The sequence below is a fragment of the Mus caroli genome, chromosome 12 (genome assembly GCF_900094665.2).
Source record: "Mus caroli chromosome 12, CAROLI_EIJ_v1.1, whole genome shotgun sequence".
In the NCBI taxonomy this organism is placed as follows: domain Eukaryota; kingdom Metazoa; phylum Chordata; class Mammalia; order Rodentia; family Muridae; genus Mus; species Mus caroli.
Window position 1 is genome coordinate 73,652,037 of NC_034581.1, and position 13,379 is coordinate 73,665,415.

General features: G+C 44.1%; 1 protein-coding gene across 1 annotated transcript in view; it reads left to right on the top strand.

Moving 5' to 3' along the window:
• Window positions 1–1,516: 1,516 nt before the first annotated feature.
• Window positions 1,517–13,379, top strand: part of Rdh12 (retinol dehydrogenase 12) — a 13,595-nt gene continuing 1,732 nt past the window's right edge. The window contains exons 1-6 of the mRNA XM_021179503.1: window positions 1,517–1,719; window positions 3,443–3,561; window positions 3,992–4,147; window positions 5,219–5,323; window positions 6,110–6,319; window positions 10,999–11,188. Coding sequence (XP_021035162.1) covers window positions 1,652–1,719; window positions 3,443–3,561; window positions 3,992–4,147; window positions 5,219–5,323; window positions 6,110–6,319; window positions 10,999–11,188 — 848 coding nt within the window. The 5' untranslated portion in view covers window positions 1,517–1,651. The remainder of the gene's footprint in view (window positions 1,720–3,442; window positions 3,562–3,991; window positions 4,148–5,218; window positions 5,324–6,109; window positions 6,320–10,998; window positions 11,189–13,379) is intronic.

Sequence of the window (13,379 nt, forward strand, 5' to 3'; positions counted from 1 at the left end):
TGTGCACTAGCACGAAGATCAAAGACCAGCACATTGCCAGCCCCACAGGACCTTCAGCCACCCCCCCCAATTTCTTCCATTTATTTATTTTTAACTTTTACTTATTTAATTGGCTGTATACATGAGAGTGCAGGAATGCACAGGCTTCAGCCTGTGTGGAGGTCACAGTGTCACTTGGAGAGTTGGCTGTGGGACCTGGGGACCAAACTCAGGTCACTGTGCCTGTTGCTATTGCTGATACATGCTGAGCCACTTTCCCTGCCCTGTTTATTTACTTTGGGGTTTGTAGGGACATGCATATGGAGATTAGAGAACACGTTTTCAAAAGTCAGGTCACTGCTTTTACTTTGTCTTCAAAGCAAGGTCTGTGCGTACCTGCCTCTTGATCCTGCAGTTCCACTTCCTGGAGGCTATCTGGCCTTTGAGCTCCAGTTTCCATTTTGAAGTAGGATTTCTGTGGTTACAGATGGCAGCCACTCTTCTGGCCTGAGCTGCCACATCTGACTTCTACATGGATCCTGGGGATTGGACACATACCAACAAGCTCACATGGAGAGTGCTTTGACCTACTTAGCCATCCTTATTACCATCTCTCTTCCATTTTTAATCACACATATTTCAAGCATCATTAAGGACTTGGAGGATTTTTTTGTTTGTTTGCCTGCTTGCTTTTTTGTTTGTTTTGTTTCCTTGGTTTGGTTTGGTTTTGACACCATTTATTATGTTGTTTAGGCCAGTCTTGAACTACAGACTCAAGTGATCATTCTGCTTCAGCCTGCCAAATAAGTTGATTATAAGACTTTGTCACTATGCCTGGCTTTTTTGAAGCCTGCTGATAATGTGTAACATATTCTATCTTGAAAATAGCGTGTCACACCATTGCATACACTAGCAAGATTTTGCTGAAAGGACCCTGATATAGCTGTCTCTTGTGAGACTATGCCAGGGTCTAGCAAACACATAAGTGGATGCTCACAGTCAGCTATTGGATCACAGGGCCCCCAATGGAGGAGCTAGAGAAAGTACCCAAGGAGCTAAAGGGATCTGCAAACCCTATAGGTGGAACAACATTATGAACTAATCAGTACCTCGGAGCTCTTGACTCTAGCTGCATATGTATCAAAAGATAGCCTAGTCGGCCATCACTGGAAAGAGAGGCCCATTGGACACGCAAACTTTATATGCCCCAGTACAGGGGAACGCCAGGGCCAAAAAGTGGGAGTGGGTAGGTAGGGGAGTGTGTGGGGGAGGGTATGGGGGACTTTTGGGATAGCATTGGAAATGTAAATGAGGAAAATACCTAATTAAAAAAAAGAGAGAGAAAGAATTTGAAAAAAGAAAGAAAGAAAGAAAATAGCGTGTTGGGAAGGGACTCCAGTATTGCCAAATTCTCACTGCCAATATAAGGTGAAGCCCTAATCTTTCCTTAAGCCCCACCCCTCTAGGACTACATCTCCCAGGAGGCTGTGCTCTGGCAGCTCTCGGATTTAAGTAAGATTCTGGGCATTGCTTAAGCCAGCCAGTTGCTGAGTGCCCCGAGTGAGAGGAACCAAGAGACAACAGAAGCTGCCAGGAATTGAAGCTAGAGAAGGATCCTCCTGCTAGGTTGAGGGTGGTAGCTGCAGAAGCAGCAACGAAGAAAGTTGACAAGATGCTGTTTATCTTGGTACTGCTCACGTCCTTCCTCTCCATCTTGTATCTGACAGCTCCATCCATCAGGTTTGTTTTAATCCAGCAACTCAAAGATACTTTACGAAGATGGTTTTGACTTCTAAAAGAAGAAGGAGGGAAGGTGGCGGAGGCGAGATTAGTACATTAAAAACAGGAAAGGAGGGGTTATGGATGTCTCTGCAGAAACCGAGAAGGAAGCGCCTGGGTGGGAGGAGGTGGGGCTGATTTGAATTAGGATGTCCGAGGAAGGCAGATGAGTAGATGAGTCCTGTGGCGCTTTCCTCTGATTCCTTTAGGTTTCTCTGACACTTTCCTTTTCTTTTCTGTCCCTAGATGAGGTGAGTGTCATGGGGACTTCATCGTTAAGGGACTCCTTGTCAAGTCTTAGGCACTCTGGGAAGGAAGCAAATGCTCTTCCCTTGATACTTCTCTCAAGAAGTGTTTTGGAAATGACTCACTGGGGATTTGTGGAGGTGCCAAGAAATGGCTACTCTATGTGGAGGGTTTAAATTTTGTTGATGATTAGAAAGGTTAGGAGCCAGGTGTGGTTGTGCGTGCCTTTAATCCGAGCACTCAGGAAGCAGAAGCAGAAAGATCTCTGAATTAGAGGACAGCCTGATCTACAGATCGAGTTCCAGGGCAGCCAGGGCTATACAGAGAGACCCTGTCTTGAACCTTTGCCCCCTGGTCCCCACCCCCCGACCCCCAAAGGAAGGTTAGATAGGCATACTGAGGACAGAGTGTCAAAGTGTCATACTTGTTCCCGGCCACCCTTAGAAATGACTTAAACATCTTTGGGCTTCAGAGGTTTTTTGTTTGCTTGTGTGTTTTTGTTTTTGTAATATCTAAGTAATACTGAAATGGCGGGGGAAATTAATATAAATGGCATATGGAAAGATAATATGTATGGAAAATGTGGAAAGATAGTGAGTGTAGAAACTATCTAGCATGGAGGTAGACTGGGTGCAGAAAGTGTTTAAACCTGGACAGAAAATGTATAGAAAATCAAGCCTGGGATAGACCTCATGAGTATAGAAAAGTGTCTAGCCTGGTCTAAATATTGAGTGTAGAAAGTCTAGCCTAGGCTAGACAGTGCATGTAGAAAGTATCGAGAAAAGGTAGTGTATAGAAAGTGTCTAGCTCAGTGTCTGCCATCCAGTGATGTTCAGGAAGTATTCTAGACTCTCTGGTCTTGTTTTCAACAAGAAAGCTTTCTCTGTGTGCCAATGGCCTAAATAAAAATCCATAACAAAGTGCCAGAAAGTCACTCAGGATGCACTCTCTCTAAACAAAAGAGACAACTGAGGGGGAAGTAGTTAATGTGTCAACCCAGATGCTATCTGCTAGTTCCTATAGTAACTATTGGAGTCATAGGGCTCAGGACCATTGAGTCCTCTAATGTGTATCACCCATGTGATTCCAATGTGGGTCAGAGGAGGAAGCTGACCCATGGGAGTCTAGAGATTAGACCGATAGAGTTTTTATCTGACAAGGAATGTCTCCATTGGCCCTGGCTCAGGAGCATTTTCTCTGCTTGCTCAGGTGACTATTTTTAGCTTCTGGACACATGACCTTTCAATTCTTGTCTATGAGCTGGCCACTACCTTGCCCAACCAAAAAGTGGTCCATGCAAATTAATTTCTAAAGATGATAAAGTCTTATGACTCCAAGTTAAAGGCCTCCCTCTTTGGGTTTATGTGTCCTTTTTCTTTAATGCATCTCAGCGTGACTTTGGGGAAATCGTGGATGATTTTCCTTCCTTTGGCGACAGGAAGTTCTTTGCTGGTGGAGTTTGTACAACAAATGTCCAGATCCCAGGGAAGGTAGTGGTCATCACAGGTGCCAACACAGGCATTGGCAAGGAGACGGCCAGAGAGCTTGCTCGAAGAGGTGAGTCCTTTCCTTCGGTCTCTGTGGGGCCATACTTTCTGCCCTCTTCACTGGGGTTCTGCCTGAATTTCCTTGTCTTTCTTCCTGGCCTTGAAGGCTCTAATGGGAATTCAGGGAAACTGGAATCCAAGTCCAATCCAAGTCCAACTAATTTATTCTGGCTTTCAGCATAGTTCCTTTCCCTCCTGCATCTTTACTATTTCAGAAAGTAAGGAGAATAACGTCTCAGTGTAATATTAGTTAAGTCAGTTATTGTAATGTAGCTACTAAGCAGAATTAAATAAAGGGTTCTTGGCCCCACTGGGAGAATTTGGAAGTGGCAATATGGCCACTTCACTGCTGTTGGGACAGCTTTGAGTATGCTCTACCTATCAGCCCTAGCTCACTTCCTGTACCTCTACACACATTGCCCTGTTTACTTTGGTCCCAGGAGCACGAGTATACATTGCGTGCCGAGATGTGCTAAAGGGAGAGTCTGCTGCTAGTGAAATCCGAGCAGATACCAAGAACTCCCAGGTGCTAGTGCGGAAATTGGACCTGTCTGACACCAAATCCATCCGAGCCTTTGCTGAGGGCTTCCTAGCAGGTAAGGTTCCAGTGAGTGCCAGGAAGGCAGGAAACTAAGTGTGGAATGGCTACTCCACCTAGGACATTTATGGCCCTTGCATCATACCCATGATCCCACTGGGCAGGTTTATGTAGATAAACCAGCTGGGCAGGGAACTGGCAAAGGGATGGCGGGTGGACAAGCTGGACAGGATCCTTATCGGCATTTCGTTCCACAGTGGGAATCTTGGCGGTGTCGTCTCCATGTCTGAGCTTGTACCTTGGCATAAGGTGTGGCCTAGATTCTGCTCTTTTCTTTCATCCAGAAAATCAACCTTCTATGGCTACAGGCACTAGATGAGTTTGTGCCATTGTCAAAAGGCTCCTGTGTCTTGGGAAATTACCAATATATACCAAGAAATACAGCTCCTCTGAAAGGGTCTGCAACCCTATAGGAGGAACAACAATATGAACTAACCAGTACCCCCAGAGCTCGTGTCTCTAGCTGCATATGTAGCAGAGGATAGCCTAGTTGGCCATCAATGGGAGGAGAGGCCCTTGGTCTTGTGAAGATTATATGCCCCAGTACAGGGGAATGCCAGGGCCAGGAATTGGTAGTGGGTGGGCTGGGGAGCAGGGCAGGAGGAGGGTATAGGGGACTTTAGGGATAGCATTTGAAATGTAAATGAAGAAAATATCTTTTAAAAAAAAAGAAAAGAAAAAAAAGAACTACAGCTTCTTGAGGGACAAGGTTTAGGTTTGCCTTATTTTACTATGTCTTCTCAGGGCCCATCAATGTGGGCCTGCTCCAGAGTTGGTAGTTAGTATGCATTGGCTTTATAAATGAACAAATGGTGTCCAGGATGACAGCAGCAAGTAATATTAGAAACCCAGTGGCAATGGAGAGTCCCTATCACACAGACAGGTCGGGCTGGGGATAGTTATTGACTTCTGAGCCAACACCTTATCTTGGAAGGCAAGAGAAAGATGAGTGTTAGCTTTGCCCAGCAAAGAGTATGCACAGATGGAAGCCAGGGTGAACACTTGGGATAGTGACAGGTTGATAGAAGATGCCTTGCTAGCCATGGGTCTTCTTGATTGTTCTCAACAGAGGAAAAGAAGCTTCATATTTTGATCAACAATGCGGGAGTGATGATGTGCCCATATTCTAAGACAACAGATGGCTTTGAGACCCACTTTGGAGTCAACCACCTGGGTAAGTATCTTTGGGTGATAAAAAGTGAGTTCTAACCTACCTGGTTCTTTGTAGGAAGATAGCTCTGCACCAGGGTTCAGGATCTCCACTGGTCCTCATAGAGCCTCACAGAACCCTCATAGGATTCCCCCTACACTAGACACATGGCTAAGCAGTCAAAAATGTGACTCTGCATTCTGTCCAGAAACCTCATCTTGGAAGATGCTAGGGAGAAAAAGTATCATCCTTGGATGGGGCAATGGCAATGCAGGGCTTGCTGCACAGGGTCAACCTGTGGGTACTCAGGAATCTGGATTTGGCGGGGGAAGTAACATTTGTATGAGAACTGAAACAAGCCTTGGGCTTCTGGAACCAAACCTTGAGATGTTGACGCACAAGATAAATTGTTGCTCAGAGTTTCTGGTGAAGATTCCTTCTAGTCAAAGGGGCATGTGGCATATTCCTGGATCCTAGGCAAAAATGTTATTTTCCCTGACTACTATAGCTTTCTTTCTGTATGAGTGTGAGGGCCCACAGTTATACATAGATATTGGAGGCTAGCAGATAGGTATATAAACAATAGATACATGAATATAGGTTAGATACTGTCTTACTGCAGTCTAGCTTTGTCCCTTGCTTTGGAGAATGAACTAACTTAGAGTAAATGACCAGTTAGCACTCAATGTATCAAACGTTATTCGCACTCAGAAGACAGAGAGCTGGTTCAGAAGTCCTGCCATTCGATCCACACACCTCTGAGCCTGGGGATGTTCTACCTGGAGGTTTTCCTTCTGGATTGCTTTGCAGGACACTTTCTTCTTACATACCTGCTGTTGGAGAGGCTGAAGGAGTCTGCTCCCGCACGGGTGGTCAACCTTTCCTCAATAGCTCACCTGCTTGGCAAGATCCGTTTCCATGACCTCCAAGGCCAGAAACGATACTGCAGTGCTTTTGCCTATGGCCACAGCAAGCTGGCCAATCTGCTCTTCACTCGAGAACTGGCTAAGCGGCTCCAAGGTAAGCGTGGAGAAATCATAAAATATTAAGCGTCTTATTATTTTAAAAATTATTTATATGCTTATATGATATCAATGATATTATATATACTTAATGTTTAATTAGAAAAATAATAAAATAGATGTTTTATTATTTTAAAAACAAAAACAAAAACAAGAACGAAATCCTTGGTCCAGGTTATAGGTAGAACCTTCTGGAACCAGACTGTTGAACATACTTTTCTTAGCAGTCTTCTGTATAGTCTAGAAAATGATAACTGTGCCTAACAAAAAGTTAATAAGTGAGTTTATTAGGTATAGAGCACACAAAAACAGAAGAATAAATAGGTTGGAGTTGTGACTGAGAAAACTGAGTAGAACACAGAACAGCCTCCAAGTAAAAGAGCAAGTGGCCTCAGGCGAACATTAACAGCATCCTCAAAGCAGGCGCCACGACGACAGCCAGCAGGGACCAACTGTTGGGACTGAAGCAGTCAGTTGGAACCCCCTCCTTTAGCTTTTTCTCCACAGATGAGCTTTCAGTGGCTGCACTCCCTGGTCCCTGGTCCCTCTCCAGGCATTGTTTATTATGGGATGGACAGTAATAACCTTGGTTGGAAAGACTTTACCTTCTAGCTGTCCTCAAGAACACAGTGTCTTTTTGTTCGTTTGGTTGGTTTGGTTTGGTTTGGTTTGGTTTTCCAAGACAGGGTTTCTCTGAGTAGCCCTGGCTATCCTAGAACTCACTCATTCTGTAGACCAGACTGGCCTCAAATTCAGACATCTGCCTGCCTCTGCCTCTTAAGTGCTGGGATTGTGGGCCATAATGTGGCTAAGAACACAATGTTTTGTTTTGTTTTGTTTTTTAACACTCTTAGCATTTTTCCCTTTCCCCGTTACAGAGCCAGGAGCCATCCTGACCCAGGGAAGGGCAGGGGCTTTTGGAAGACCTTTGACATAACTATGCTTGAGCCTGAAGGAGGGCAACCCAGCTAGCTTCTCCGTGGGTTCAAACAGCACGGAAAATTTTTACCAGTGCAATGTACATTCCAAGAAGGGACTTGTGTGCTGTGCTGGGAGGAATGAGACCGTGTGCAGCATCTTGGTGCTGTTGCACAAGGAAACACTGTATCTAAGAGATGCTGGAACACTAACCTCACCTGACATCTGTTACACTTTTGCCTCCTGTTGTTTCATTTCGTTCTTACAACAACCCTTTGTCACAGTCAGAGTGGGTAGTATTCTTCTATTTTATGGGTCAGAGCTGAGATGGTAGAAGTGGCTAGATCAGGATTATACAGCAAATGGAGCCATCCGTCTGTACCTCGGGAATTACTTCTGTAAAGGAGTACTGGAACATGGGCTCTCTGCTTTAAGCCTAGAGCTCCTCCTCCTGTGTGTCCTTCTCTGAGTTCTGCTAAGCTCCAAAAGGGTCCTTGCCTACCATTGGGGAGTTAGGACTGGATTCCGGGATCCTGGGCCTGAGTTCTTGCTCTTCCATATATGAGGGCTGTGTATATGTAGACCTGTTCCTTTAACTTCCCCAGCTGCCTCCTCAACTGTTACAGGATTAATCATTTTAATTATTACTAATTCTGCATTTCCCTGGGGTCTAGGTAATCTGTAGGCTCTGATGTCTCTGAGTCTTGGGGTCTACTTGATATTGTGAATAATTCAGAATTTGAGAATAACCTGTATCAGAATGCCAAAGCAGAATAGGACAATTGTGGAAATGAATAGTAATGTAGGAAGCTTTGTGTACCCGGCACTGTACAAGCTTCAAACTGTTCTAATGAGGTTAGCACTATTATTTTACTCCCTCTACGAATGAAGAGAAAGGCACAGCCGTATTAAGGAATTTGTTTAAGAAGGTAGCTGAGAGGTCTCATTCTGCAATCTAGCAATGGGAATCTAGCACTCTTTCCCTCATGTGAGGCATTGTACCTTGATCTGCAGCCGACTAGATATGAGCTTGGGTGATTTATTTAATTTCTCTGCATTTCAGCTTCCTTAGTACGCGAGCATCTTAATGTTACCTACTGCATAAGCCTCTTTTTTTAGCATAGAGACGTGACCAGCCTCTGCCCGCTATTCAACAAGTCCTCCTACCCCGATTAGTTAAGCAAGAAGGCGCAATTCCAAAAAAGGAGAAGCAAAGGGTGGGACAGAAATGTTTGACCTTGGTGGCAGGTGACACCTGTGTTGGGTAGACCTGGTATCAGGAAGAAACACTCTCTCACCATCAGATGATCAAGAGTTTTGGCCAGACCTTTGGACATTTATTGAGGCAGTGAAGAACTAGGTGCTCAGGCTGTATATTGAAACGGATTAATAAGGAACTTAGTGACTTGGTCCATAACCCTCCCCCACAATGTCCTACAGGTCAATTGAGGATAATCTTTCTCTAACAAGCCATAATTAAGCAGCCCAATGGCAGCCTATACCAAACCATATTCTTTTTTTAAACCAATTTATTTCCCCATGGTGCCATCTTTCTCAACCAGCCAAGGATGCATTTACAACTGGATTTATTGTCCAAATGTTAACAGGAATGGCATCATTTGTCTCAGCTGAGACTGAGCAGTCTCCTGCTTGAGTTATTCCCTAAGCTACCTTGTCCATTTTGTCCACTGCAAAGTGATCCAAATTTGCATGCCCCATGTTCCCCTATTGCCAGAGATTCCTAATCTACAAATCCGTGTTGCAGATGAGAGTGCATCCCAGGAACGGACTGTGGAAGGCTGTGGAATGTCACCTTAAACTCAGAAGCACCTGCAGGATAGCCGGAACCAAGTCTAAATGGCTGTTCCTTGGTTGAGTTTCTTATCCAGCTGTCAGACCTCACCTTCATTTTATTTTCTCCCAGCTTTGGACAATGACTACTTTCTAAAATAGTTACAAATGAAAAGTTGTACAAGATTGATGAGTTGTTTTTTTTTTTTTTTTTAAATAGAATGTGTGTATTATGTGGCCAGTATCTTCACTTTAACTTGTTTGTGAGAGACACTCTGTTGTGACATCAAAGGAAGCTTTGGAATTCTAGCTGTGTCTCTTCTTGTTTAAGGCATCCACTGAGATATATTCTGTATTCATAACTTAGGTGGCTGCAGAACTGGTATTGAATTCATAGCATCATCAGAAGGGAAAGTGTGATATAAGCTATGTGTGTTAGTAGAGTGGAAACTGAAAGTCAGGCACGTTCTACCTTCTAAATTAGAATCTCAAAACCTGTGTACTTTTCATTTAAATTGCTGGGAAACTCCAAGTTATTCGCCCATCTTCCATCACACTGTTTAAGATCTCACTGATTCACTGATGCAAGCTGTTAGTGGCTCATTGCGCCAACAATAGCTCTGCTAGTAGCTGATTTATTTTCCTTCAGTAATGTCGTATAAACCAAACAAAACTAAAAAGAAATGGGATAACACAGGCAAAGTGCCTTGTGTGGTCCTGGTAGGTAAAAAGTACAGACAGCGAGGTGGTACCAGAGTTGTGTTGGGGGCAGCATAATGTCCCATAATTCCCACCAACACCCCTCCATCCACACCTCATAAATGCACTTGCCTAACTAGCCTCTACCTCAACCTTTCAAACAGATCGTGGCCCCAAAGCTTCTCCCATACTAGTGGCAAAGATACTGCTATTAATGATTAACACTGCTAGCTCCCACATGCTTTTATTCGTCATATGTAAGCCCCCATATAAAATAACATTGAAATAGGACTCTGCACTCAGAGCCTAGAAAGCTGAGTAGAGATCTTTCTCAGAGAGGTTAATTCATTACTAGGCAGGGTGAGCAGAACCTTTTGAAGCCTAGGCTTTTATTTCCCAAGTCCCTTCTTTTTTTTTTTTATTAATTAATTAATTTTACATCCGAACCACAGTTTTCCCTCCCTCCCCTTCTCCCAGATACCCTCACCCCCTTCCCTCTTCATTCCTCTTTCATTTCTCTTCAGAAAAGGGCAAGCCTCCCATGGATATCAACCAGCCCTGACATATCAAGTTGCAGTTACCCTAGACACCTCCTCTCCTATTAAGGATTGACAAGGCAACTCAGTATGAGGAAAGGGTCCCAAAGGCAGGCAACAGAGTCAGAGACAGCCCCTGCTCCCACTGTTAGGACTCTACAAGAAGACCAAGCTACACAGCTACAGCATATGTGAGGAGGGCCTAGGTCAGTCCCATGCAGCCTTCCTCGTTGGCGGTTCAGTCTCTGTGAGCCCCTGAAAGCCCAGATTAGTTGATTCTGTGAGTTTTCTTGTGCCTTTGACCTACAATTTGTTCTGCCTATAAGACATGCTAGGGTAAATAGATGGTGCAGAAATTGTGGAAGTGGCTAACCAATGACTTTGTCCAGCTTTTGTCCCATGATTTGAGAGAGCCCATCAACTGACACTATCTGGAGGGCCAGGACCAGGCTGGATAGCCCAGAGACCTATGATAGAACCAAACAGGACTGGCAGTAGAAAAAAAAACCAAAGAAGTCAATGAAATGATTCCTAGTGATATTCTGCCATACTCATAGATTGGTCCCTAGCCTAGTTGTCATCAGAGAGGCACAAACAGATGCAGCAGAGATCCACAGCCAAGCATTAGGCAGAGCTGGGGAAATTCTATGGAAGAAGGAGGCAAAGGATTGTAGGAGCCAGAGGGACTCCTACACCGTGTCTCCCTGGACTTACTGTGTCCTCTTTGTTCTAGGGACTGGAGTCACCGCCTATGCAGTTCACCCAGGTGTCGTCTTGTCTGAGATCACCAGGAACTCCTACCTGCTGTGTTTGCTATGGCGGCTCTTCTCACCCTTCTTCAAGTCCACTTCTCAGGGAGCTCAGACCAGCCTGCACTGTGCCCTGGCAGAGGACCTAGAGCCCCTGAGCGGAAAGTACTTCAGGTAGGAGCTGGTGGTGCCCCCTGTGCCTGCGAATTCCAGCACCACTCAGACTCCTTGTGCCTGATGATGGAATCCAGGCTCAGGTCAGGTCTGCAAACCAACTGCCGTGAGTTTTCCAAGAAGACTTAAGTTAGAAAGAATTGCTTTTCTAGTTCTGTTTTATTCCAATGTGCCACATTTCTGTGAGCACCGTTCCTTTCTGAAAGCCGCAAAGGCTTTCCCTGTTTGTTGTCCTATAACAAGAATGTTAGCAGGGCCTCTGGATTTTTTTCCTCTAAGGCTCTGCTGATTTGACATTTGGATTATTTGGCATCAAATAAGGGGGAGGTCCTGTCTACCCAGTGGGAACCCTCCCCTTCAGTTGTGTCAAGACTGGCCTTGCCTGTTGGTGTGTAGGAATAGAAATTTGGGTACCACATGTGAACACAACTCTACATGTAGCCAGAGCTTCCAAATAAGGAATCCAAGATAAAGGTTCCTTCCCTCTCCATGATTTAATCCAGCCCAGTTTGTTCTGCTGCTCTTTGCTAAGTGAGGCACCATTTCTCTCTTCCTCTCTCTCTCTCTCTCTTTCTAGAATTATTTATTTATTTTATGTATATGAGTACACTGTAGCAAATATACTGTACAGATGGTTGTGAGCCTTCATGTGATTGCTGGGAATTAAAGTCAGGATCTCTGCTTGCCCTGCACCCCAACACCCTGTACCTCCCATTCGCTCCAGCCCAAAGATTCATTTATCGTTATATGTAAGTACACTGTCACTGTCTTCAGACACATCAGAAGAGGGCATCAGATCTCATTACAGTTGTAATGAGCCACCATGTGGTTCCTGGGATTTGAACTCGGGACCTTCGGAAGAGCAGTCAGTGCTCTTAACCACTGAGCCATCTCTCCAGCCCGAGGTACCATTTCTCAACGAGCAATTAGAGTAGTTTAGTGTCTGTCATAGGGGAATGGATGAGTGACAGCAGCCAGTACTGCTTGAACCCTTGGGCTGTGTTTGCCTCTCAGTTAAGCATGCTGAGTGTCTTGATTAATGCAGTCATCTCCAGCTGCCTCTGCCTCCCGAGTGCTGGGATTAAAGGATCATGCCACCACCTTCCATCTCTTGATTTACTTTAGAGGCAGCTTTTTACTATGCAGTCCAGTCTGCTCTTAAACTTAGGATTCTTCTGCCTCAGTCTTCTGAGTGCTAGGATTATAACTGTGGCCCAGTATGCCTAGATTCTTTTTCTTTTATAATGTGGCCACTGGAATTTTCAAATCACGTATGTGGCTCCTGTTTCTGGTTTGCATCCTTTGTTGTTGTTGTTGTGTTTTGTTTCTTTGAGACAGGGTTTGTCTATGTAGTCCTGGAACTCATTATGTAGACCAGGCAGACCTTGAATTCACAGAGATCTGCCTGCCTCTGCCTCCTGGTTGGCAAGTACTGAGATTAAAGGTGTGCACCACCATGCCTGGTATACATTCCATGTCTATTGAGGAAATCTACCCCACAGTCTGAGTGTTTATAGTATTGCCTTATGAGTGTTACAGATGCTATATAGTCATTTAATGTGATTTCAGAAATAGTTAATTAATAAGGGATTTTCATGATACAATGTTATAAACAAACAAACAAATAAACAGACAAACGATAGAATACAAAACTGTAAGTGCTGGAGACATAGCCCAGCAGCTAAGAGCTCTTACTGCTCTGACAGAGGAATGCAGTTCAGTTCTCAGCACCAGATGTCTCACAACTGCTTGTGACTTCAGCTCCAGGGGATCTGACACCCTCTTCCTGCCTCTATAGGGACCCGCTCATAAGCACAAACCCTCACACAGGTACACATATATAATTAAAAATAAAATCTTTTTTAAAAACATGTAAACATTTGTTACAAATACATAATGAATAGTCTAGAATAGTCTGTGCTTAGTAACAGTTACTTCAAGGGAGCCTGAGGAAGATCCAGGCAAGGTGTGAGAAAGGATTGCAGCTTCTTAGCTCAGGCATTCTTTATCATTTTAAACGTTTTTAGAAGAACATACATTTATTTGCTGTCTTTCTAGTTAAAATACATTTTAACAAAAGAGAGACTTCCCCAAACTAAATACACAATACAACTTTTGAATAAAAGGAATAATATACATTAACTTATATATATATATATAAACAAACTTTATATATATATATGTATATATA